Raw genomic sequence first — 24,722 nt, 5'->3', positions numbered from 1 at the left:
ACCTCTTCTCCCGCTGATTGGCCGATTGGATGATGACAGGCTTCCTCACCAGTCACTCCTGACTGGTGAGGAAGCCTGTCAATCATCCAATCGGCCAATCAGCGGGAGAGGTCAGAATAAAGCAGATGACAGAGGAGGTCGCGGCCATCTTGCTTGATTGAAGACGCGATGGAGGTCCTGTGTGCGGCGGATCCGGGTCCCTGAAGATGGCGGACGCGGCACAGGTACTCGTTTTATGTTTTGGAGTATTTGCACGAGTACGAGTACTCATGCAAATACTCGGTATCGCGGCTGATACCGATGCTTGTATCGGTGCATCCCTAGTAATAATGGTATGTCTGGTTCCATTATGGAGCTCATTAGTCAAAGGCGACAATCCAATTTAATGTTCCAAAAGCACAAAAAGTACATAATTACAAACTAAAAACAAAGCAGATTGTAGCAAAATGATCCATTTGTTGTAGAGAAAAAACAACATTCTACAACAAAGCATTCTAGTCTGTCATGGAGTAGAAGGCTCGGTTTACTCTGCTGTGATGTGCTACCACGTGCGGTAACACGTGCAATACCGCAACACATGAGAAACCCATGGCACTGCAGTGCCATCCATTCATAATGGTACCCCATGGCAAATTGACAATGGACATGTGCTGCAGCGCACCACATCAAACGGTAACGAAATACCATGCATTGTGCCATGGGCCCATCCCCTGGAGGAGCACCACTGTGGCACCCTGCACTCACAGTACAAGGATGCTCAGAATGACACTGACACCATCACGTCAACAATGCTCTCTGCATCATTGCAGAGCACCCAGCACTGGAAAAGTACCTAGAAGCACCAGGACCCTGTGCATCATGTGAACAGCCTGAGGAAAAAATACATGTTGGTAAGTGGTGGCGCTGTAATTGGGCTTTAAATGCAATACAAATTACCCAAAACCTATTCTTAAAATAACTCCACGTACAACCATAACTTTGTGATGAGGTGATGGTAGCAGATGATATGTAGACTTATACTTGATCTGCTATGGAGTTTGGACATTATTTACCGCCAGTAATCCCTAGCTTTGCTGGTTGATGAAGGACTCAAGTCAATATTGCTCGCGGGTACGCGGAACTTTAAGGCTTGACATGTTTGGTGTCTATTTACCTGACCTGTATAGAGAACTACAAATCTCAGCAATCCATGATTATTCAGCAATGGAGAATGGCAACCAGCAAACGCAGATTGCTGAGATTTGTACTACTCTATATGCAGTTGCCATCGTCCATTGCATTTGCTTAGCATTGTGACATACAAGAGAAGAACAATAGGCAGCTGCAGTACAAAAGTTTATTTGCTTTCAGGAGGGTATGGCAAGCTTCAGAAGGTCTGCGAAGGGCATTTAGTAGTGCGGCGGTGTGTCTGGGGGCTTTCACCAGAGCATTCTCACCAGGGCTGCATTAGGGTGTCACTAGGGCTGCATATGGATCTCTCTAGGGCTGCTTTAAGGCTTGACATGTTTGGTGTCTATTTACCTGACGTGACCACGTCTTTTATATTTTACCCAAAAATTGGGTAATAATAAATGTATTATAACATAATGTCAAAAAAACTTTTTTTTCAAAATTTTCAGTCATTTTTCCTTAATATAGTAAAAAATAAAACCTGTAGTGGTGATTAAATACCACCAAAAGAAAGCTCTATCTGTCCCCAAAAAATGGTATAAAATGAATTTTAGTACAGTGTTGCATGACGGAATAAATATCAAAGTACCACAGCGCTGAATACTGAAAAATGGCCTGGCCAGGAAGAGGGTGTAAACACATGGTATTCAAGTGGTTAAAAATGAGCACTTAAAGCAGCTCCAATTTTCTGCAGATTGTTACCCATGCCATCCACATTCCTCTTCCTCCCTGATTGCAGGTTACCCTGAATGATTGGCATACAGTAATTAAAATCGCTCAGCTGGAGTAAAAAGTCCATCAGTCACCCTGAATGCCAACAAAACCTGTGTCCTCGGAGCAAGGATCAGTGCATCTCGTGCTGCTCCTACAAACAAGCGTCTTTAATTGTAGCGAGGATAAAACATTTTGCACTTACACATTTCAAACGGAATGTTCTGAATCAACTCCAAAAGAGTAAGAACTCCATTGTTCAAAATGCGTAAGCAGCCTATTGTTTCAGCTTTTCAATAAAGTTGACTTCTATAGCAACAGTCTGAAAAAGTGTTAATCGTCATCTAACCTTGAAATCCTACCTGTAATAGCTTATGATTCAGGGAGTCATGGCCAGCGGAAAAAAATGATAATACAGAAATACTTTTTATGCTTTGTCTCATGCTTGAACATATAACTAAGTATGTATGAATGAATGGTATATATATTTTAACTCCTTCATGGCAGAGCTTTCTTTCAGTTTCTGTTCGTTAAAGGAGAACTATGGAGGAACGAACGGGGGAGGGGGCGGGTACAGCTGGCTCGCCTCTAGATAGGCAGAGCCAGCTGTCAATCACGCAGCTGGGTGGATCCAGACAGTAATGTCGGGATCCGTCCCGGCTGCGGCGGTCTAAGTATACCGCGAGCTGTAGCTTGCGGTATACTGAGCTTTGGGTCACGGGAGGACTCTAGTTTTTGTCCTCCCGTGACCCTGAGGAGAACAATGGGGAAAAGAACTGACCCCGGGAAGGGAGCGAACACATACCGTCGCTGGCTCACTTCTCGATCCTGTCCCTGCAGAGAGCCGTGACTATCACTCACGGCTCCCTGCAGGGATTTCCCCCCCTCTCCTCTCATCCATGTCAGACACCCGATTCCTAAAAGTGATCTGGCGCGCTCCATCATATTATACAAAAGAGCTGAGAACTGTGCTTTTTAGCGCAGCGGATTTCTATGCGCACGAGCATATATTAATATCCAGAACATATGCAAGTGATTTTATCAGCATTTGAAATAGCTTAAAAAATGTTTTCCCTCAAAGACCAGTTTTGGTTACATGTACAGCCTGGTGGGCAAAGCCAGTTCCTGGCCTCTGACGAGTTATGAATATCCCAATAGCATCCTCTCCTGGCTGTTTTTTTTGGTCCATCCATAATCAGTTGTCATATGGAGCCTTCTTACAACAAATCCTTCTACCTAGCAGCTCATAGCCCATTTGATTCAAAGACATGGGAAGGAGCCCTGGGTTGGAAACCACAAAGAAATGACTGTCCATCTCCATTCAGAAAAAAATGTTACATGGACCTTGAGAGAGCAAGGAATCAGCCAAAGCTGTCCTTCTAAAAGGTTGTTCTTCGGCTGTCATATTAAATCATTGGTGTCAGTATTCCCTGAATGAATGATTTGTTACCAGTATGCAGATTAGGAGTTATAACTGCATTTTCTGATCTGCTTACTTGTTTTAGGACAAAGCCTCAGAAAGTAATGAAGCCTGGCAAGTAGCATTTTAAGGAAGGGGTCAGCAATGGGAGCCTACATATTTGTTGAAGTATAGGTTTCCTGGAATCGGTATAAACCAGGGGTAGGCAACTTGGCACTCCAGCTGCTGTGGAACTACAAGTTCCATGACACACTGCAAGACGGACAGCCACGGTCATGAGTCTCAGTGGCAGCGGCATGATGGAATTTGTAGTTTCACAACAGCTGGAGTGCCAAGGTTGCCTCACCCTGGTATAAACGTCAGAATATCTGACTGCTAAGATTTATAACAACACCCTAATGTTCGGTTCCACAGCAGCTGGAGTGCCAAGTTGCCAACCCCTCGTTTATACTGTTTCCAGGAAACCTATACTTCAACAAATATATAGGCTTTCATTGCTGACCCCTTCCTTAAAATGCTACTGCAGCACATAAAACTCCTCACCATGTACAGAATCAAAATTCAAGTACAGAGACTTACACAGAGTACACACACACACAACACTCTCTCATTAAATATTCGGCAACACTCACAACTTGAGTTCCGGTACAGCAAGAAAGGTTCATGAAGCTGAAATTCTAGATCTTTGTTGACGGGTTCCACCAAATTGTGCATGTTAAGGCGGTTCATTATCGTAAAGCCATGTTGCGGAGATGCTGACCTATAACAGTAGAGATATGAATACATGAACCTGAATGCTTTCCATAGTTGCTTATAAAAAAATAACCATTATGATAACAGAATGGGAGCTTCTAAGAGGCTAGCATTGTGCAAAAACTAGCCCGGTACCCTCCTAAAGCCGGGGTAGACAACCTTGGCGCGCCAGCTGTCCTGGAACTACGATGGACTGCCAAAAATCCTTACCTCCAATCTACTTTTTATTTTTAGACTTTAGTGACACTTTAAAGGGTATTTCCAGTTTCCCACCAAATGTGGGGGACTGAAATTACCCCCACAAATTGGTCTGCTATTCATGCTAGGGATGCACAGCTACTAGTATCGGTATTGGTGCCGATACCGAGTATTTGGGCGAGATACTTACCCCCGATAACGAAACTTCCTGTCAGAGGGAGATTTCCTCTGACTTACAGTTCTGGGAATGAACATGGAGCCGGCTTCCCAGGGAATCAGGAAGCCGGGCCGCGGGTAATGACTCGTCGTAACCCGGCTTCTTGATTGGTCGGGAAGCAGGCTCTATGCTGATTGGCTGGGAAGCTCGCTTCCCGGCCAATCAGTATCGAGCCGGTCAAACAGCTTGGAACTGACTTCCTGGCCAATCAGGAAGCCAGGCAGCAGGTAATGATTGGTTGCCCGGCTTGCAGATTGCCCGGGAAGCCGGCTCCATGCTACCGGAAGTACCGGTATCGGCGAGTACCGAAATATAAATATCAGTACTCGATACGGTGCATCCCCAATTCATACCTTTCCGCCGTTTTCCCCCACTGGAGCCGATGTACGATCCATACACTGTACCTGGCACTGCAGTTCGGTACCCTGTGTATACAATAATGCTCAAAAATGGCAAGCATTCATTAGTCAGCACAGCCACCTGACCACACTGACCAATGAGAAGTGCTTCTTACCAATTTGCGGGGGTAATTTCAGTTTACCCTTTAAAACCCAACTGAAGTCTATATATCTTCTTTATAGTCCTGACCACCATATGTTATTATTTTAATCCTTTTGTAACCAGAGGGTTTTTTTTGGGGGGGGCTGCATGGATGACCAGACCAAAATTAGCAGCGATAGTTAACATGACGGAAACTCTATAATGAACTTTTCTGTTTGACCGTGGATCTGGGAACTGGGAACACGGAACACACACAATTGCGCATTCCTAGTGCTTTGCTGCATAGTTAACTACCTACTCCTGACAAAGGGCATTTTACATTTGGAGTTAAAATGGCGTATTGGGGTCACAAAGGCGTTATAATATCTCACTTTATAAAAATAAAGCTGCTAGCAGTTATAAAGTGCCGACACACGGAAGCTTTTTATGCTTCTCTGAATAGGCAAAGCTCTTCCTGTTCAGTTGCGGTCAGGGCATGCCCCACAGCTACACATCACAAAGTACAAGCTGCAGCTGATTGGAATGGGAGAACGGCGTGCAAGATACACTTTTTGGGGGGGGGCTTGGCTGAAAACCAGCAAACTGGGTTTGCTCCAAGCCCACAGCCATCAAATAGAGAAACTACGAATCCCACCAGCCACTGCAGTAGGGGGACTTGTAGTCCATTCTTCCTGCAGAGTCTGCAGAACATTGATCCCTTGATCTACTGATCGCAGCTGCATAAAAAAAAAAAAAAGATTATTTGCACATTTCTTTACTTTTATGAAAAAGTGTGCATGTATTTTTTCTATAAAAAGGTGGAATTTCCATTTAATAAAAAGCACACCTCTCATCTCTGTCCATATTCATACTGCTTAGCATCCATAACAATTATAAAAATTGTGGTTTTCTTTTCTGCACCCCCCCACCACCAATCCTGCCAGCCTACACTAACCCGCACTCCCCATATACATTATTACTTCCAGTCCACTGTCTTGGCCCACCGCAGAAGTTGTCAGCCAGCTTAAAGAACTGGAGGCTGCACAATTAATCCTATAGAGTTCTATAGGGACATCTGCCACAGGAGATGTCCCCATGGACATTTATGGTATACGACTGCGCAGATGGGTTTATATGAAATTGCACTAATCCTTCAATACAACGTCTATTTGACTGAATACCTATTTCTATTACTCTAAATGAGCTTTAAATGTCTCAAGAGCAAATAGATTTATTCACCAGTGTAGCCATAGCCTATGCTTTCATCAGACTGACGTAGTAGGGTAATATTACACATTTCCATTTAACCATACTTACCTTGTATACACAAATAAGGTCCCTTCTATGTCAGTCTTCTCCTGTAAGGAATAAAAGATATTTTTACAATGTAACCTTAACACTTGTACCTAAAAATAACTGCCACATAATGAAACAGTTTAATCAAACCACATACTGTAAAGAAGGGACAGAATACTTACCTTTCCAGCCATCCAGGCTGCTTAAGGTTGCAAAAAAAGGGGCCCCCCGAATTCTGCTGGGAGACCGACACTTCCGGGAGTGTTGATCTCCTGGGTCCCCTGCAGATTTCATTGGTTCCTCCTGCTGACCTCAGCATCATTACTTTTACCTGCAGTGATGTGGATGCCACATGGAGGAACCACCGAGATCGTCACTCCCGGAAGTGTCAGTTTCTCAGCAGAATTTGAGGGCCTGTTCTCTGCAACAGTGAAGCCTTAAGTGACGCAGGTGGCAGGAGTGGTAAGTATTCTGTCTTTTCTTTACAGGTACCTTACAAGTTTAATCTGCTTATGTTTTGCCTTCCCTGGTCCTTCTTTTCTGCCCCTCATCTACATGCTAATTAAATTGTTAAATTAAATCTGTTTTTATTACATACCTTATTGAAGGTCTCCGTGTTTCCCTATGCAATGCACGCTGGTGGGAGGGCCGGCAGGCTGGTAGGAGGGCCGGCAGGGGGCTGTACATAGCTTCCTGAAAAGATCACAGCGCCCTACCTCGGTACTACTCTCATGAGTACTCAGCCCTGATGCAAACAAAGAGCTGGCTTTTGGGAAGTGTTATGCAAATATAAAAGCATCTTGATGGATGTGTGTCAGCCTGAAGGAGTGGCTGTACTTATGTAGACTGCATGTTCATGAAGAGCACCTTAGGCAACATCCACATGTGAGCTTACATGACTGAAAGAATTAAAATCCAATGAATGTAAGGGGTGTGCCAGGGAAAGTCAGGCTGGGGAAGAAAGCGCCTGATGATGCTGGACATCCTCCAGGCAGGAAATGAGGTGGGCCCTTTCTGAATTGCTTTAGGTTCTAATTTACAGAAGAGGAGCCTGTACAACTCTCCAAGACTGAAGGGAAGGCTGGAGTTCAGCTTTACTGCATTAGAAATATGTAACATATGCAGTATAAAGTCATCCTAACCACGCAACACCTGCAGGAGCACTCATGGGCCAGATGGACATCATTCAAAGCAAAATAATTATACATAAGTGGAGCGGCTGTTACCTAGTTAATAGAAACCTTTAGGCCTTGTTCACAACAAAGGCAGAGCAGATCCAGTCAGGTTTCTGCACACACACGCTAGTCTTTTAGATGCGTTTCTTTTTTTAGTTTAACATGGGCTTTCAGTGCATTCCAGGCATTTGCTTGCGTTTTTGATGCGTTTGCAGTTCCAGAGCAGGTAAAATAGGGCCTGCTGCCGTTTTTTCACCTGCTCTGGAACTGCACCCTGCGATGTGAACTGGAGCTAAAAATACCAATGGAATATATTGGATGCAGTTTTGATCCGGTCTGCACCTGCTCTGCGCTTGGTGTGAACTAGCCCTTACCGAGGAAGTCATTTCTAACTTCAGCATTTGAAACATGTTTTTCAGCTGTCATGCTCATTCAGAAGCTCAATGGCTCAAAAAGTACCAAATCCACTAGATCAGCTTGAAGTAGAACTGAAGGCAAAACTTTTTGCCAGGGGACCTCTGACATTATTGGCTGGTAGGATGCCAGCGGTCCTAGCAATCAAGGACCAAAGAGAAACACGGTACAAACATGGACTGATGATCTGCTCTGGGCTATGGCTTGCAGTGGATGCACTGGCCTTGGAGACAGTCACAGACCAAGGGCCGGATATGGCCCATGGGCTGTAAAATGCCCAGATCTGTGCTAGAAACTTCAGCAGCGAGACCTCCCTGCTACAATTCCTGACTCTGTCACTATCCACCTGGGAGTTTTGGGTATTTCCTCCCACTTTTGTGTGTTCCAGCCTTTCCTGCTACATTCCCCATAAGGCTGACAGGCAAATCTGCAGCTACAGAGAATTGACAGTGGCTGGACCTCTAAAGAGGCTGCCGGTCCCAATGGAACTGCTCCCTCTATTGCTAGATGCAGTGAGATGTCGGTCTGACGCTGGCATGACTGCTGCTGAATCTGGATTGCTACAATGGGAGGGACATCTCGCTGCATCTGGCTACAGAGGGAGCGATTCCAAAGGGATGAACAGGGAGCTTCTTAAAAGGAGAACTATGAGGTGAGTGATTTTCACTCAACCTCATAGTTCAAGTCGACCTGTGACAATTAAACTGTCACAGGTCGGCTCAATAGATCGGGAAGTGAGCAAACGCATACCGACGCTCGCTCACTTTCCGATCATCTCCCTGCAGAGAGAAGTGACTGTCAGTCACCGCTCTGCGCAGGGATTACCCCCTCCCCACTCTAATTCTCCAGCGCTGAGTGGAGAAACGGACGGGGGAGGTGGCGGGCAGAGCCAGCTGTCACTCACGCACAGGGCCGGTGCTAGGATTTTTGCCAACACAGGCAAAGTTGAATTTTTGCGCCCCCCTACCCCCACCACGTCGCGCTGGGCCTGCTCCCTATCAGCATGTTTTTGGGTTTTTTTCCACTTACCTTGGGTGCGGGACAGCAGCGGCGAGTCAGCGCTGGTCCGGTGGGAGGAGCTCCACGTGGGGGTCCTAATTTAGCTGGCCGGCGACTGCCAGAGGATCTCGACACGCGCGGCACCTCTGGCAGTTGCTGTCCAGCTAAATTAGGACCCCCCACCTGGAGCTCCTCCCACCGGACCAGCGCTGACTCGCCGCTGCTCTACCGCACCGAAGGTAAGTGAAGAAAAAAATTAAAAACATAGTGCAAGCATCGGGGCATTTTGACAAGTACAAGTACTTGTCAAAATGCCCTGCTTTTTCCGCCCTCACCCTGCAGCGCCCTCAGGCGGCCGCCTGACTTGCGGTAGCGCCGGGCCTGCTCACGCAGCTGCGTTGATCTTAACAGCATTGTCGGGATCCGTCCCGGCTGCGGCGATCTAGGTATATAGTGAGCAGTAGCCCGCTATATACCGAGCTTTGGGTCACGGGAGAACGTTAGAACATGTCCTCTCATGACCCTTAATAGAACTATGGGATGAAAAGGTTACTCCATAGTTCTCTTTTAACGATGCTTAATAATTTCCCCATTGACAGAGTCGCCCATCTGACATCAGCCCAATTGGAGCTGCTACAAATCTCTGCTACAAAGTTGCAAGTGTGGCATTGCTCTTTGGCCTCATTCACATGTCCATGCAAAAACATGCGCCCTGGAGTGACAGCCATTGGCCAGATAACGTCCATTAAAAGAGTTCCTCCACATCCAGCGCAGAATCTATGACATGACAACCAATGGGAACAGCACCAGAATCATAGATGTACCCCCAGCATCTAGGGAACGAGCACTCTCCCTCGGACATAAAACCGCACATGTGCAGTGCACTCTCTCACCTTGTTGGGACTGCTGTGATGGGGAGGTGAGAAGCGGAGGAGCTGGACCAGCACAGACAGTAATTAAACACTCCCACTAGAGGAGAGGGCAATGACATGAAGGGGGCTGTGCTAAAGGATTGCCATTCCTGGAGTGGTCTAAATTTCTAGCAAATTAGGAGGCCAATTCCATGTGAATAAAAATACATTTATGGAAAGGATAAACATTTATTATATTTGTTGTTTCTGTGTTTTCCCTGCAATAGGTTGGTGTGAGGGTTCCTTTAAAACTACAGGACAGAAACACAGCTAACTGCACCTCTGGTGTCTTCCTACCAACATGGCCTGGACAAGATTTTATGACCTGTCCGATCGATATCCTCTCGATGAGCCTCGGCCTGTCTGCTATATATACGACCCGACAACTCAGGCAACACCTATGGGCACCTTTACTCACAGATAGTCACTGTCCAGCCTCTGTCCCTTTGTCAGCGGCTGACTTACCCACTCATTGGCCTTAGCACTGAAGCTGTACAGGGCCACCTGCCCGGTGACATCTACAATGCCTCTGATGTACGGGTCCGAGCGGCGCAGGGCTGCCAAACTCATCTCATGTTCCACTTTACTCCGCGACTCCATCTTGCAGCAGCACTCCGGCCTGTGCACCATGGTAAACAGTTCTCCGGTGCTAGGAATACGGCATATAGTTCCGCAAGCACAATGGTTCCGCCCGTTAAAGGAGATTTGCTGTGTGTGCCCGAAACCGGCTGTGCTACCGGGGATTTCCATTGTAGAGACCGCACTGAGGAGCTGTGCAGTCCCTTTACACAGAACTACCACTTCCTGTATGACCGCCTTTCTCAACCAGAGGATGCTGGGGGTTCCTGGAGCACTTTCTGTTTCTCACATAAGGTCCTGCAGACACCAATGAACGTTTCACCTCTCTGTACAGGGGACATACCACTGACCACCAATCTAAGGTGTACTTCTCCCACTGAACACCAATGTAATAGGACCCTTCTACTCTGACCACCAATCTAAGGGGACATTTCTTCTGACCACCAACGTATGGGGACATGTCTCCCACTAACCACCAATCTATGGGGATATCTCTTCTTCTGGCCACCAATATATGGGAACATGTCTCCCACTAACCACCAAAGTATGGGGACCCTCTCTAACTGACCACCAATGTAATAAGACCCTTCTACACTGACCACCAATCTAAGGGGACATTTCTTCTCCTGACCACCAATGTATGGGGACACGTTTCCCACTAACCACCAATGAATGGGGACGTGTCGCCAATATAACCACCATTTCTTCCCCTGACCACCATCTAAGGAGACACTGATCACCAGTGTAATCGGACTCTTCCGTACTGATCACCAGTGTAATCGGACACTTCCATACTAATCACCAGTGTAATCGGACACTTCCATACTAATCACCAGTGTAATGGGTCTCTTCCATACTGATCACCAGTGTAATGGGTCTCTTCCATACTGATCACCAGTGTAATGGGTCTCTTCCATACTGATCACCAGTGTAATAGGACTCTTCCATACTGATCACCAGTGTAATGGGAATCTTCCATACTGATCACCAGTGTAATGGGACTCTTCCATACTGATCACCAGTGTATGGGTCATTCTTCTCAGATCTGTAACAAACTCACTGCTGTGCATGATCTTCTTATCTCCAATTCTTTTAACTTGCTTGCTGTCACTGAAACCTGGCTTCAGGAATCAGACTCGGCCTCCCCTGCTTCCCTCTCCCATGGTGGCCTCCACTGGACACACTCACCCAGACCCAGTGGACGAAAAGGAGGTGGAGTGGGAATCCTTCTATCCCCACAATGCACTTGCTACCGCTCTGGAACGCACCGCTTTCGGTGTGAACAAGCCTCAAACTTGGTCTGGAAGAAGGCATTTTCCATTCTCTCATCCCTAATGATTTAGGACCCTTGTTCATAATTGATACATTTCAAATCATTTTAAACCTAGGATGGGACACTCTCAGGGGATATGTTTTGAAGGGTCGATAATATACTTTTCATTATCTGTGTTCCAGGTGATCAGGTACTGCAGTCTGTATAAAGGGGTACACTTTCCATGCATTACAGACATGTGTGGGTGCAATTTGACAGGTCCGCACTTATGAGTATACTGCCTGACACATGTGCCCAGTCAAAAACCACTATGCATAGATGATAAAGTGCCAGTCCAATAACAAATTATATTTCTGTGTCTTATAACAGCCAATACAATAGAACAGCGCTCAACAGAACAATATAGTATACGTTTTACTAAAATAATTGGAATGCACAAAGAGCATAGCTTGTAAAGAAGGTTGGCATCATTTCGGTGCACACAGGGAAGCTTGTTTTCTATATACAGCCATGCATATAGTTTCAGAATAAAATATTTTCCACGATACTGGCAATGTTAGTACTGAAAATCCTGGGCTCCTTAACACCACAAGCCAGAGTGCCTTCTTAATATGCATGTCCATTCTAGCTGTGAAGCATAGCATGTCAAGAGAGAAGAAAGATTACACTGCACAATAAGAGACTGTTCCCTGAGGCACCGGGGAGTCCATTCTGAATTTGGCAGCAAGACATAAGAAATTAAGTAACACTCGAGGCCCATTCACACCACATCCAGATAATCTCCTGACCAGAACAGATTGTTTCCGGAACCAAAATGCATCCAAATGTAGCCCTATGCTTTTTCTATCCTCTGTTCACACCTGCGCAGTCTGTTCCAGACCAGACCAGAAAAATACTGCAAGTCTCATTTTGTCTGGTCTGGAACGCATGGAAACAAATCAAATCGCATGCAAACGTACTGGAACACACCTGAAAGCCAATTTTAAGCCCCCCCAAAAAAGCCCCGGAACGCGGGTAAATCGCGGTAAAAACGCAATGCACTGCGTTTTAGATCTGGTATGGAAAATGGTGTGAACCTGCCCTCAGAGTGATCAGGCTCCAGGAACGCACTGTATCACACTCTAGCCGTCTCCCCTGCGTTCAGGGATGGAAGAGGGCATGGTGGTGCATTGAAGTCAATGGCACCACAGCCACACACCCCCTCCCGCACCCGAACACAGGCACATTAGTGCCTGCGTTCCATTTCAGTGCGATCTGCAAAAATCAGCATTTTTGCAGATCGCACTGGGCGCAGGGAGCCGGCCAGAGTGTGATACAGTGCGTTTCCAGAGCCTGACCGATCCTCAAATCATCTCTGCATTGGTGCTAACAATATCCTTCTTTCTGGAGTGTGGCTACTTTTGTTTCCCATGGTCCCTGTGTGTGTTGTAAAGTAGTCACCGCTCCAAGCGCGCTCCTGTGATGGACTACAATCTCAGGTTTAGTTTTCTCATTTGTATTGTTGTATTCTATCACAGGAGTGAGCTTGCAGTGGTGACTACTTTACAACACACACAGGGACCATGGGGAACAAAAGTAGCCACCCTCCAGAAGGAAGTGCATCGTCAGCACCAATTCAGAGATGATTTGAGGATCTACAGCCGAGTGATACACAAATAAGATACAGTTTTGTTAATAGTTAAGGTCCTTGAATATATTTTTAAGATTTAACTCCTGAGTTTAGTGTCACTTTAATAGATAAGATAAACTGCGTATACTTTCAATACCTAATCATGTTTAAGCAGAGCCATGCCAGCGATAGATGCTGCCTACCTTTAGCGGTCATTGGTTGCTAGGACCCTGGAGAGGTGTCACACAGAGTCATGGGTTGCTGGCGACCAGCCCCACTGCATCATTGGTTGCTAGGATGCCCTCTGTCTGCCCCATAACAACCATTGGTCTTGTGTGGCCTGGGAGCTGAACATACACAGGGCTGAACATGCACTGAAAATGGAGTGCCCGGTATGGACACTCCAGCCTTAGTAATGCCTCCATTAGTCCCGCCTGAGCCGATAGCCTCTTATGAGAATGTGAGCGGCATAGTCCTCTGTATATGATAAAGGACTGAAAAGTGTATCGTAATTGAACAGCATGTAAAGGTGGCCATACACTGCACGATTCTTGTACGAGAATCGCGGGAAATCCCCAGATCGTACGACAATCATGCAGTGTGAATGAAGACGTGCGACCGTTTCTACTGTACGGTCGCATGTCTTTTGTCTAAGGAGCATGCTAGAAAACCAGCCGAAAATTTACTATACACTGCCCGTTCAGTATTGCGGTCATCGGAAGTGATCACAAGTACGATCTGCCTGTCCAAGATGGGAAGATTGTACGTTTTTTAAATTACTTTACAACCATTGCAAGACTAAGGTCTTGCGTTGGTTGTAAAGTGTACGGCCACCTTAATGCTGTGTCCTCCCGTTACCCTAAGGAGAACTATGGGGAAAAACACTGACCCCATAGTTCTCCTTTAAAGAAACTAAGGAAGATGCGGCAAGCAGGATTTTTTTACTGCACCCCACCTAAAGCACACTGCTCTAAAGTGGCCCTTATTCATTCACTGTAGTAAGTGAATGTTCACTTTGCAAAGTGTCCGATCTCTACTTCTGTAGCCAATCCACCCCATATTTTTGACTTGTTGCCTGGAATAGCACTTTTTCATATGTCCTGAGCCAAAGGATCGATATATCTTTAAATGCATTAAGCATACAGTTCCTAGCTGTGCCTCTTGCAGTTTAAAAATGCTCCCAGACTTAATTCAGAATCCAAAGGTAGAAAAAGGAAGGCTCAGAACAGGTCCTAAGTTACTCTTCTGCTGACGGGGAACAGTAGAAGAATGAATTATTGATCGGTTGTCTTTTAGAAGCAATGATCTGGTGCAGACAGGTGATCCAATATCCAATATCCTACAGAGTCGGTGTGCGGTTTCCTTAGGTGATCATAACGAAGAGGTTGCAATCAGTAGACTGTGCTGGCACAGTGCATTTAAGTGAGGCTCGCCATGCTGTGGTTATATTTTGGAACATGTCCAGTGAATTAAGGTAAGTTGTGAGCTAAAATTATATTTTTATGGCATACAGTTTTCTTTGCTAATGAATAATTAACCCCTTACAAGAAAAACTATTAAGCATTCATAGTCCAAATGTGACCAGCATCACTGCATGCCTATACTGTCAAGGAAATTAAAAGTATTCATGATAGACTTTATTATGTCCAGCTATAAAAATGCAATTATTGTAAATGGCAATAGTTTGAGCTCTGTGTTATTATATGTGTTACATAATACGTTATAATCTTACAGATCCTTTATTAGGGATTTATATTGCTAAAGAGTGTTCTAGATGCTGCATTCTTAATTACAGTGCAGGAAGCAGGCAAAGTCATCTTTTGTTTCTTCTCATGGATTTATCTCAGAATGTAGAACAATTGTATTGATTATGTGTTTGATTTGCTGGTTATGAAGATGATGTTCAGTGTTCAATTTCCATAACAAACTTGATAATTGCAGTTATTTTAATGACTTAGTCCTAGGTAGACTGTCCTCCAACTTTGCCTGCTGTAGAGGAACTACAAGTACCAGCGACAATCATCTATTCCAAACCACGTGTAATTGTACCATGTACGATTACATGTGGCCTGCCTCTGACAGATGAGGCTGCTGTCATCCTGCCATTTATTTCAATGGGTACAGTGGCCACAACTGAACGGGCACACTTGGGATTCCATGTGAATGGAGCCTAAGTATGTTGGGGAGCCTAAGTGGGTTGGGGAGCCATTTAAAATGAACATAAAACAGATAACTAGGCATGTGAATTCAGATTCGGACGAACCTGCAAATCAACAAAAATCAGTTGATTCGGCAGTTCGTCCGAATCCGAAATAACAAATTAAATATATACTGCATATACTATAACGATATTCGGGCATACATAAGTTAGTTTGCAGAAGAACCAATATGGTCGCCGGCGTGTTCTGCGCATGCCCGTCGCCATCTTGGAGGTGGAGCGTGTGATGTCACATGACAGTGAACGAGCGCCGGCCAGATCGTCCGCCGGCGCTTTTGCACATGAGGGCCGATATTTTGGAGTAAATTTTGGTATACACCAAGATGGCGGTGCTCGAACATGCTGGCGCCGCCATCTTGGTGTACACCAAGATCTACTCCAAAATGGCAAAGCGCATGTTCAGAACGCGCCAACAGCCGCTATGGCCGCCGCACGTTCTGCGGTTTTCGTCTGCGGTGTCCGATTCGGAAGCTTGTTGCCTTCGAATCCGAAACAACATAAAAATGTGTTTCCTTTGACGAAACGAATGAAAATGTTTTTAGTTTTAATTTGTTTCGTTTGGAAACTATTTTTTTTTGTTGTGCACCAGTCTACAGATAACGTACCACAGCGGAAAAGTGTGAACCCAATCACTTTACAGGGTTATTCACAAAAGGGTGAAGAGTTTGGAGAAGGCAGGAGAGGTGAACAATCTAGGACAACATAGCTGATTTGGAAAAATTCTCCTATTCAGCTCACTTTCCAGTTCAGCTACTTTGTCCTAGATTGTTCACTTCTCCTGCCTTCTCCAAACTCTTCACCCTTTTGTGTATAACCCTATTAGTCTTTTTGGAACTGAGGAACGACTTGCTCAGATACTTATCCAGGACCTGGGTGATAAAGCTAGGGTCACCCAAGAGCTTTTCATGTGTGTGATTTTTGTAATTGAATTGTGGCATGTGAACACCTCACCTTGGCTGATGATTGCTGTATCTACTCAGTGTAGAAGTAAGGCCCCATTGCGCCTATGCATGTTTTGCCGCATTTGCTGCGTGTTAGCCCACAATGGGCTGCCCTACGCCTAACAAACTCAGCAAAGAAGCTCAAGCGGCAGTTTGAGCTGCGAGTTTCATGTGTTTTTTGGCCATAGGTTCTTGCACACATTCAACATGTGGGCAAAGGTGCACATTTTGCCTGCCGCATTACACCAATTTACACGCATTTCAAGTGTGAACGGAACCTAAGTGCGAAAATCTCTGCCCCCATCAAAAAATTAGCCTGTATGTGGAATTTCTTTTTTGGGGCAAAAGATCTACCCGGAAGGCAGAGTCTTAAGCATGAAAAGCATCCTCTCTGTCCCTAGTCAAAGACTCATTATATACCGTCATATTGTTCATTAGAACTAAGCCAAAACGTGTCTGCTGTCTCTGTGTTTGTGTCTCAAATTCAAACCTTAAAGTGTAAATGTAGGAAAAACCTTTTGTTTTAGTGTTGAACTGAGTGGCAAAGGGTTAGACCCCATCAGATTTTTGTTGTTGTAGGTGCCCCCGTAGAGGAGATTCACCCTCTCTACTTCTACAGGTGATTGTCACTGAGAAAGAAAGTGAGGGGTAATCCAAAATATTAAAGTTTTCCCCGGAACAAAAGGTAAGGGGAAATATTCCAATGGGGACACCTGTTCCAGGGAAATTTCCTTCATCAAACTTCTGGGACAGAACGTGATGGGGAATTTCCCCACTGGTACACAACCACTAAAAATAACCTGCCAGAGGTTTTCACCCTTCTATACTCTATCCAAAACTAACTAACTAAACTTTAAGTGCCCATAAAACACCAGAGTGTTGTGCTAAGCGTATGTTACCATGTGTTTAGCACACGCTATTACACACTGCGGTACTGGGTGCGTTGCATTGCCATTCATTTGAAAGGCACCCCAACCCACCTCCCAGCAGCTATGCATTGCGGAGCAGTGCAAGGCCTAGTGCGGCAATACCATGTTTTGTGGCACGGCCCCGGGGAGGCATATTGTGGTGCCTTTTAAATAATTGGTAATACACATAGCTCACGATACCGCATGCTTGTTGCATTGTGTGACAGCGTGATAACATGCACTTGCTGCAATGCCTCAGTGTGAATGGCCCCTTAACAGAATATATAGTCTTTTTACAGAGTCTTACTACTGCAGACAGCAAATGTGTTTGAACAGGACCTCGGCTTCCTTATCCCATACGATGCAGTGTACGGTGAACAGTGCGTTCAGAGATCATTTGAGAGGATCCCTGATTAAGATCTGCAGTAATTTGATGCACTGTTGCCCTTCTGTTGTCTTGTACCAGTCTTGCCACTCTCCGTTCTGCCCTAACATTGACTAGTCGCTGACGGCCACAATTCGCACGTTCCGACCCAGATTTTCGGCTGACAGTCCAGTCTTTAAACACTTTAACATCAGCTGCTCTTGAACATTTAATGAATTCTGCTGTTTTGCTGATACTCGCTCCATGGCTCCGAGCGCCAACAATCATCCCACGTTCAAAGGCTGTTAAATCGCATTGTTTCCCCATATCTTCACCTCTACTGTCATGGTAAACAACCTGCTTGCCTATTTATAATGGTCTGGCCCTCTAGCAACTTCAGCACAAAATTATAGCTAATTTGCCTACAAACGTCAGGTGGTCATAATAATCTGGCCACTCAGTGTATACTGAGTAGCACTGCCAGACAGGTATGTCTGATTTAGAAAACTAGCTGAACGCATTTTATGACAGGTACAATAGTTCACACTTGCATATCTTACCTGACAGTTTAGCTGTTTGCCTTGACTTCTAGTTCAATGTAAATGCTGCAATAATAACTCAGAATATGTGAAAATAGACGATAAATTCTCCTAAAAGGGGCTCTTTACACAATTTATAGAATTCTATAATGCTGTATATGTAAAATAGGTTTTAAGAACTTTAATGGATAGAAATGTACAAATTCTGGGAGATTAGGGAGACGTTAGGACAGAAGGCATTTAAAGTAAAGCTGTCACAAACTTGTGCAATGCAAACTATTAACAAGCAGTGGGTGTTACAACAAAAATGCATGTCAAAATGGTATTTCGGAATCTCAGTGTTACATTTACGGCATTTATTAGATCTTCATGGGCTCCTGTAATGCATTACCACGTGTTGCATTAAAGTGGACCTTTACCCTCTTTCACTAAAAATCACCTCAGCATACAGCTCTGCATGCTGATATGAAATCAGCTTACATTCTTTAGTTAAACAAACATATTTTTCTTTTACTTACAATTATTGTTTTTCCATTCCCTGGTCCTTTCGGGCAATAGTGATGTAATGTGCCCAAGCGTTGCATCCTGGGAAGGTTACATCAGCAGAGCATTGCTGGGAAATCTCATCTGTAATCTCACATTATCTCCTCCCGAGATGATGTGCATGGTCACATGTCCTAGTCACATGTGCCAGAGTTCCAGGAAGTAAAGGGAGATATATTTACATGCCCTTAGTAAAAATGACCACTGTGAGAAATAAGGTATGCAAAGAATAAAAAGCCTGGAATTATCTATAAGTAACTGCTTGTAGATTGCCATTACTAAACATTTGTAAAGGTATATAAGTGGTAATTTCAAAGATATGGGTAAAGTTCACAATTTTTTTGCGATCGCACTGCACTGGAAGGCAGGGCATTGCGGTACCAGGCGTTCCGATACAGCCAATAGCATAAAAGGTGGCAACCCTAAAACTATGAGAGTCTCCATCTTGGAGCACTTGGGTCAGAAGATAAAATTGGGTGCAGGTTTGTCAGGAGGAAGCCCAACCTCCCTTAAAGGCACAGGTACGCACAAGGGACCCCGCACACCACAACGGCAGCTGAGACCCCCCATGCATCACTGCACCAAATCAGTCAAGCAAAACAAATGGCAAACTTGAGTGCGTTTGCCATTTGTTTTGCTTGTCCGATGCAGCCAATCACACTGCAAGTGGGAGGCATGTCTGCGGTGCTACTGAAATGAATGGCACCACCACGCCCCCTTCTGCCCCAGGACGCAGGGAGGCTTTGTTTATGCGATCTTCATCCCACGGGACTGTGCAATTAACTCACTGGATGGTGTGAACGGGTCCTCACAAATATCTTTGATTACTTATTTTTCTGCATCCGTTTATTGCATTAACATGTAGCCTCATGTAAAGTAACCTCTTTCTGCATTTTTTTCATCATATATGTGACTTGAGTTTATTACAGGATTAAACTAGAATGAGAGGGAAGTTCTTCACAACCAGTCCAACTTTTAAAGGCACTATAACATTGAAGAAGTAGATCCCCTCCCAGCGCAGCTGTAACGTATGGGTCAGGAATGGGCCCTCAATATTCCCCCTGCCTCATTACAGTTCCTAAATAGAGAACCGCTTTAATATGTTTGGGTTTACTTTGTCAATATAAATCCCCTGCCATAGAAGTAGAAGCAGAGCACAAAGGCTGCCTTTCTGTTTAGTTAGGTATATAATACTTTTTGTTTGTTGATCATATTTTGTATGTCTGCATTATCCATGAATACAGGGAAGTTGACACAGCTTGAACAGGAAATTAGTTTGTCCCCTTTGTGGCACCAATGGGGTTAAAGAGACACAGGTGACTTCTGGTGGATTTGCAGAAATCATAGCTGCACCTGCAAGTTGTAATTAAATTTAATGATGTGCTGGGGAGCCATAATCCAAAAGTACTCCCAATTCTGACTTCCGAGACTGTAAACAGGAGGAGGCATACAAGCCTGGTACACTGTGATGGTACCTGACGGCTACAACAGCTTGAACCTGACAGCCACCCAGCCCTAAAAGCAGCTAAGGATCGTACAATGATACATTGAAACAAGGGTAGGTGAGAGAACTGCCAAAACGTTCTTATGTTTTTGTATTTGAAATCCGGGTTTGCAAACCAAGCATTAAAGTGACACTAAACTCAGGAGTTAAATCTTAAAAATGTATTCAAGTACCTGAACTATTCACAAAACCACAGTGGTTTGAACTGTGCCCACGTGGAAAAAGGTGGGCACAGTTTAGCTGTAGATCCTCAAATCATCTCTGAATTGGTGTTGACACTGTCCTTCCTTTTGAAGGGGGCCTACTTTTGTTGCACAACTTATTGCAAAAAAATTCTGTGTAGCGTGATCCTAACTCAAATTTTTGGAGCATATTTAAGCAGTTGATAAATTGAATGCAGGTATGCCTGGAGGGAGCCCACTCCTCCTTAAAGGTACAGGGATGCACTGGGGGCCCAGAAATCCAAAATGTATGCTGGGGCTGCATAAATACGCTCCAATATGGAAATTTGCAAAAATTTCCACACTACATACGGGTAGTTTTATTTGCAAAAAGTTGTGCAACTAAAACCTCCTTGTTTTAATGCATACAGTTAGACAGGGCAAATTTGTATTGTTGACTGCTAGTTAGTAAGTGTTCCTGTGAGATTTCTGTATTTTGTATTTGTTCACCCTTGGTCCCTGTGTGTGTTGTAAAGTAGCCAGCCAGCTCCAAGTTTGCACCCACGATGAGATTATAATGGTGACTACTTTACAACACACACAGGGACCATGGAGAACAAACGTAGCCACTCTCCAGAAAGTTCAGCTACTTGAATGCATTTTTAAGATTTGAAGAGAAACTTTCCCTATATATTTAAAATAACAACAAACACAACTTTAGAAATGTGTGGTAATGACAATCAACAAACATATACTTCTAGATAATTGCCGGCGTTGTATTCTTTGCATACCTTATTTTTCTTTTCTTTCCCAGTCTCCTGACAGTGGCTATTTTTGCTAAGGGCAGAGTACTAGAGCTCTCTTTACTTCCTGTAACTCTGGCATATGTGACTAGGACATGTGACCATGCACATCATCTCAGGGGAGGAACATACCTTTCCCTGAGATCTCATGAGATTACAGATGAGATTTCCCAGCAATGCTCTGCTGATGTAACCTTCCCAATATGCAACTCTTTGGCACATTACATCAGTTGTACCAGCACTGGACCAGGAAGTAGATGCACTCTATTTGTAAGCAAATTAAAAACATGTTTGTTTAACTAATGAATGTAATATGATTTTATATCAGCATGCAGAGCTGAACACTGATGTGATTTTTAGTGAAAGAGGGTAAAGATCTACTTTAACTCCTGAGTTCAGTGTCATTTTAAGGCCCTATTCACACTTGCAAATAGGGCCAATTGGGTGAATCTTAAGAACTGCACTGGGCTGCAGATGATGTCAGCTGTCATTGCTTTGTATATAGGGCCTAAAAATGTCTTTGTTGCAAATTGTGGGCCCCTTTCTGCTTCTGGGATAAGAAGCTGGGCATAAAGCTATCCATGGTAATGAATGGGTGTAGGTGGCTGTACATGGTTTATGCTGCCACTTGCATAAATCCACACATGCGTACTGGCTGCTAGACTATGTCCAGCGGCTAACAGCTTTATGCATGTGCAGCTTAACACAAATAGCAGTGTAAACCCACATACAGTCACCTACAACTATTCACTCTTATGGGTAGCTGTATGCTGTATATGGTTATCTCAGGCGCACAAATATGCCTGCAATTTACATTCAACAGGCATAAGAGGCCCTTAATATAGCAAAAGTGTTGCTTTAAAGTTGTTAAATCATCCCTTCAGTTACTTACATACACAGATTACATTGTGGCAGATTTAAAGGAGAACTATGAGGTGAGTGCTTTTCACTCACCTCATAGTTCTAGCCGACCTGTGACAATGAGACTGTCACAGGTCGGCTCAGTAGATCGGGAAGTGAGAGAACACATACCGGCGTTCGCTCACTTCTCGATCCTGTCACAGCTCTCTGCCGTGACAGGGGAGGGGCTGGATTCCCCCCTCCGATCCGCCAGCGCTGACTGGCGGAACGGACGGGGGAGGGGGCGGGTACAGCTGGCTCTGCCTCTAGATAGGTAGAGCCAGCTGTCACTCATGCAACTGGGCCGATCCAGACATAATTGTCGGGATCCACTTCAGCTGCAGCGTCTCAGTATACCGCGAGCTGTAGCTTGCGGTATACTGAGCTCAGGGTGACGGGAGGACGCGAGTTTGAACTATGTAGAAGTTTGAACAAGTAGAACTATGGGGAAAAGCCCTAATCCCATAGTTCTCCTTTAGGGAACTAACTTTGTCTCTTTAGTCGCAGAACTTGCATAAGGTTACCTATACCTGTTGGAGAACCTGACCTTCATATGACATTCTATAGAATGATCATGACATAAACATAACATAGATATGTCACTAATAAAGGAGTGGTTTACAGATCAGGAGTTTCAACTTTGCTTTGACCTAATCAGCTGCCAGAAAACTAACATTTTCATCAGGGGGTCAACAATGGCAGCCTGCATGTTTCTTAAGTGAGTGTTTCACAATGGTCAAGTGGGTGACCATTTTCTAGAATTTTACAGTCATCACCATAACAGTAGGTGAGGGGAAATCCAATGGCGACACCCATTTTTCTGACGCTAAAAGGAGATATCCCTTCCTTTGGAGAGATTTCAACTCACTTCCTGTTGTGTCTTCACCGAGGGCCCTTCAGACCGTTGTTTTGGTGCTTACTCAAGCTAGTGAAGAAAATAAATTCTTTAGAATAGCTTCTAGAAGTTAATAGTTTAATTCATATTCACAAAGTGTTACTTTTGTTCTATGCTGCCTTTCTCTTTTTATGTTTTTTCCTCTAATCTTTTATAATGGATCTTGCTAAGAGAAATATCCAATGTGGCACAGGTAATTATACAGAGAAAGCACAAATGTGGAAGCACTGACTTGTATAGGGACTTGTAATAGCAGTGGGGCAGTCTCAAGTAATGTATCTCAAGGCTAGCTCTCCTAAAGCATGTCCCCAGTCTACAATAGCTCCTATAGCATGTATGCAGTCTTTAACCATCTTCTGTTGCATGTCTTCAGCCTCTGATAGTTTTCCGTAGTATTAAGTTCCCTGAATATTATATACGGCCCTTTGCTGATCTCATTTGCCACACTTGCATCCCCATATATCAAGAAAGTTGACCACTGCTAATCTTATTTTAAAAATGCTGATTTTCTTTCACTTGAATATTTGTTGAGCCATTGACCAGAAATTAGTATGTAACCAGTGGCTTCATGGCTGGTCTGCATACTCGGTCTGGGTATTGAAGCCAAAAGTTCAGCTTGACAAGCAACTAGCATGTTCAGGAGGACAGCAATCAGATCTTCAGGGACAAATTTCTATTGAGTAATTGCAGACATTGTCTGGACAGGCTAGTTTAGATTTTGTGGAATGTCTCTGCCAAACCTTTAAGTGCCACCTTATATTCATGGCCAACAAAAAAGGTGACTTGTCCTAAAGCCACATATTTGTATAAGAAGCTCCTATTCTTATCATAACAAATGAAATTCTAACCATAAGTGTAATTTTCATTTGGGAAAAAACGTACATATTGTAATGCATGTACTTGGCATAGGAGAAACCTGCTTAATACTTCTGAGATTCCATTTAAGTGGCAGGTCTAAACAAAATCTTTAAGGGCTTTCAAATGAAATTAGTTGACCCAATGATGGCAAGATCACTTTGGCGAATGATTTTAAATGAATGTTTGAATGAAATTCTAGCGGTGTATGGCTAACATTAGGGAACTCAGGCTTCTGAAGGCATGTGAGGCTGTATCACTTCTGCTGCTGGATTGTTGTCAGTTAAACCTAGATGAAAACTCATTTATCAAGCTTGAGACATCCATGTCATGACTACAGCTGGAGGGAACAGCTGGGAACTCTGCAGCTGCTACACAGATTGTTCTCCTGTTGGATATAATGAACCTGGTGAATGGTTGAGCCCACCAATGTAAACCACCAAAAGGAAATTATCAATTTTGGATAGGCTAACCCTTTGGATGGACCAGCCTATAATTCTATTATAACTCTTGCTTTCTACGTCCTATTAAGTCTGACTTCAAGCAAACACTATCACAAGATCGAAACTCATTAGAGCAATTGCATTTTCAAAGAATAATAGGCTGCGCTTTCATTTTGTCCTTCCTCTCTATTTCATTACTCAAACTTTAGATGTGTCCTTTGTTGGGCAGAATTGTTAGAAAGCAGGCTGCGCATTAATGGATGTATCTCGACTTTGATTATGAGTCACAAGGGTCTTATGCAAAACGTGTTTACAGTTTATAATAGCATAGCATAGTACGCATTAGCTATTGCTTTACAGTTGTGAATACATATGACAAGGAATAACAAGGAAATAGTTGTGAACTCAAAGCAGACATCCACCTATTAAATTAACTTTCTCAC

General features: G+C 44.2%; 1 protein-coding gene across 1 annotated transcript in view; it reads right to left on the bottom strand.

Annotated features, from left to right (window-relative positions):
* The window catches only part of DCP1A (decapping mRNA 1A), a 70,186-nt gene extending 59,826 nt beyond the window's left edge, over window positions 1-10,360 (bottom strand). The window contains exons 1-3 of the mRNA XM_018555253.1: window positions 10,210-10,360; window positions 6,267-6,307; window positions 3,934-4,061 (exon numbers count right to left, since the gene is read on the bottom strand). Of these exons, the coding sequence (XP_018410755.1) occupies window positions 3,934-4,061; window positions 6,267-6,307; window positions 10,210-10,344 (304 nt within the window). The 5' untranslated portion in view covers window positions 10,345-10,360. The remainder of the gene's footprint in view (window positions 1-3,933; window positions 4,062-6,266; window positions 6,308-10,209) is intronic.
* Between the last annotated feature and the right edge of the window lie 14,362 nt (window positions 10,361-24,722).

Source organism: Nanorana parkeri, unplaced genomic scaffold, assembly GCF_000935625.1.
Source record: "Nanorana parkeri isolate BGI_ZX_2015 unplaced genomic scaffold, ASM93562v1 scaffold189, whole genome shotgun sequence".
Classification (NCBI taxonomy): Eukaryota; Metazoa; Chordata; class Amphibia; order Anura; family Dicroglossidae; genus Nanorana; species Nanorana parkeri.
Note: the sequence above shows the minus strand (reverse complement) of the source record. Positions and strands in the feature narration are given on the sequence as shown.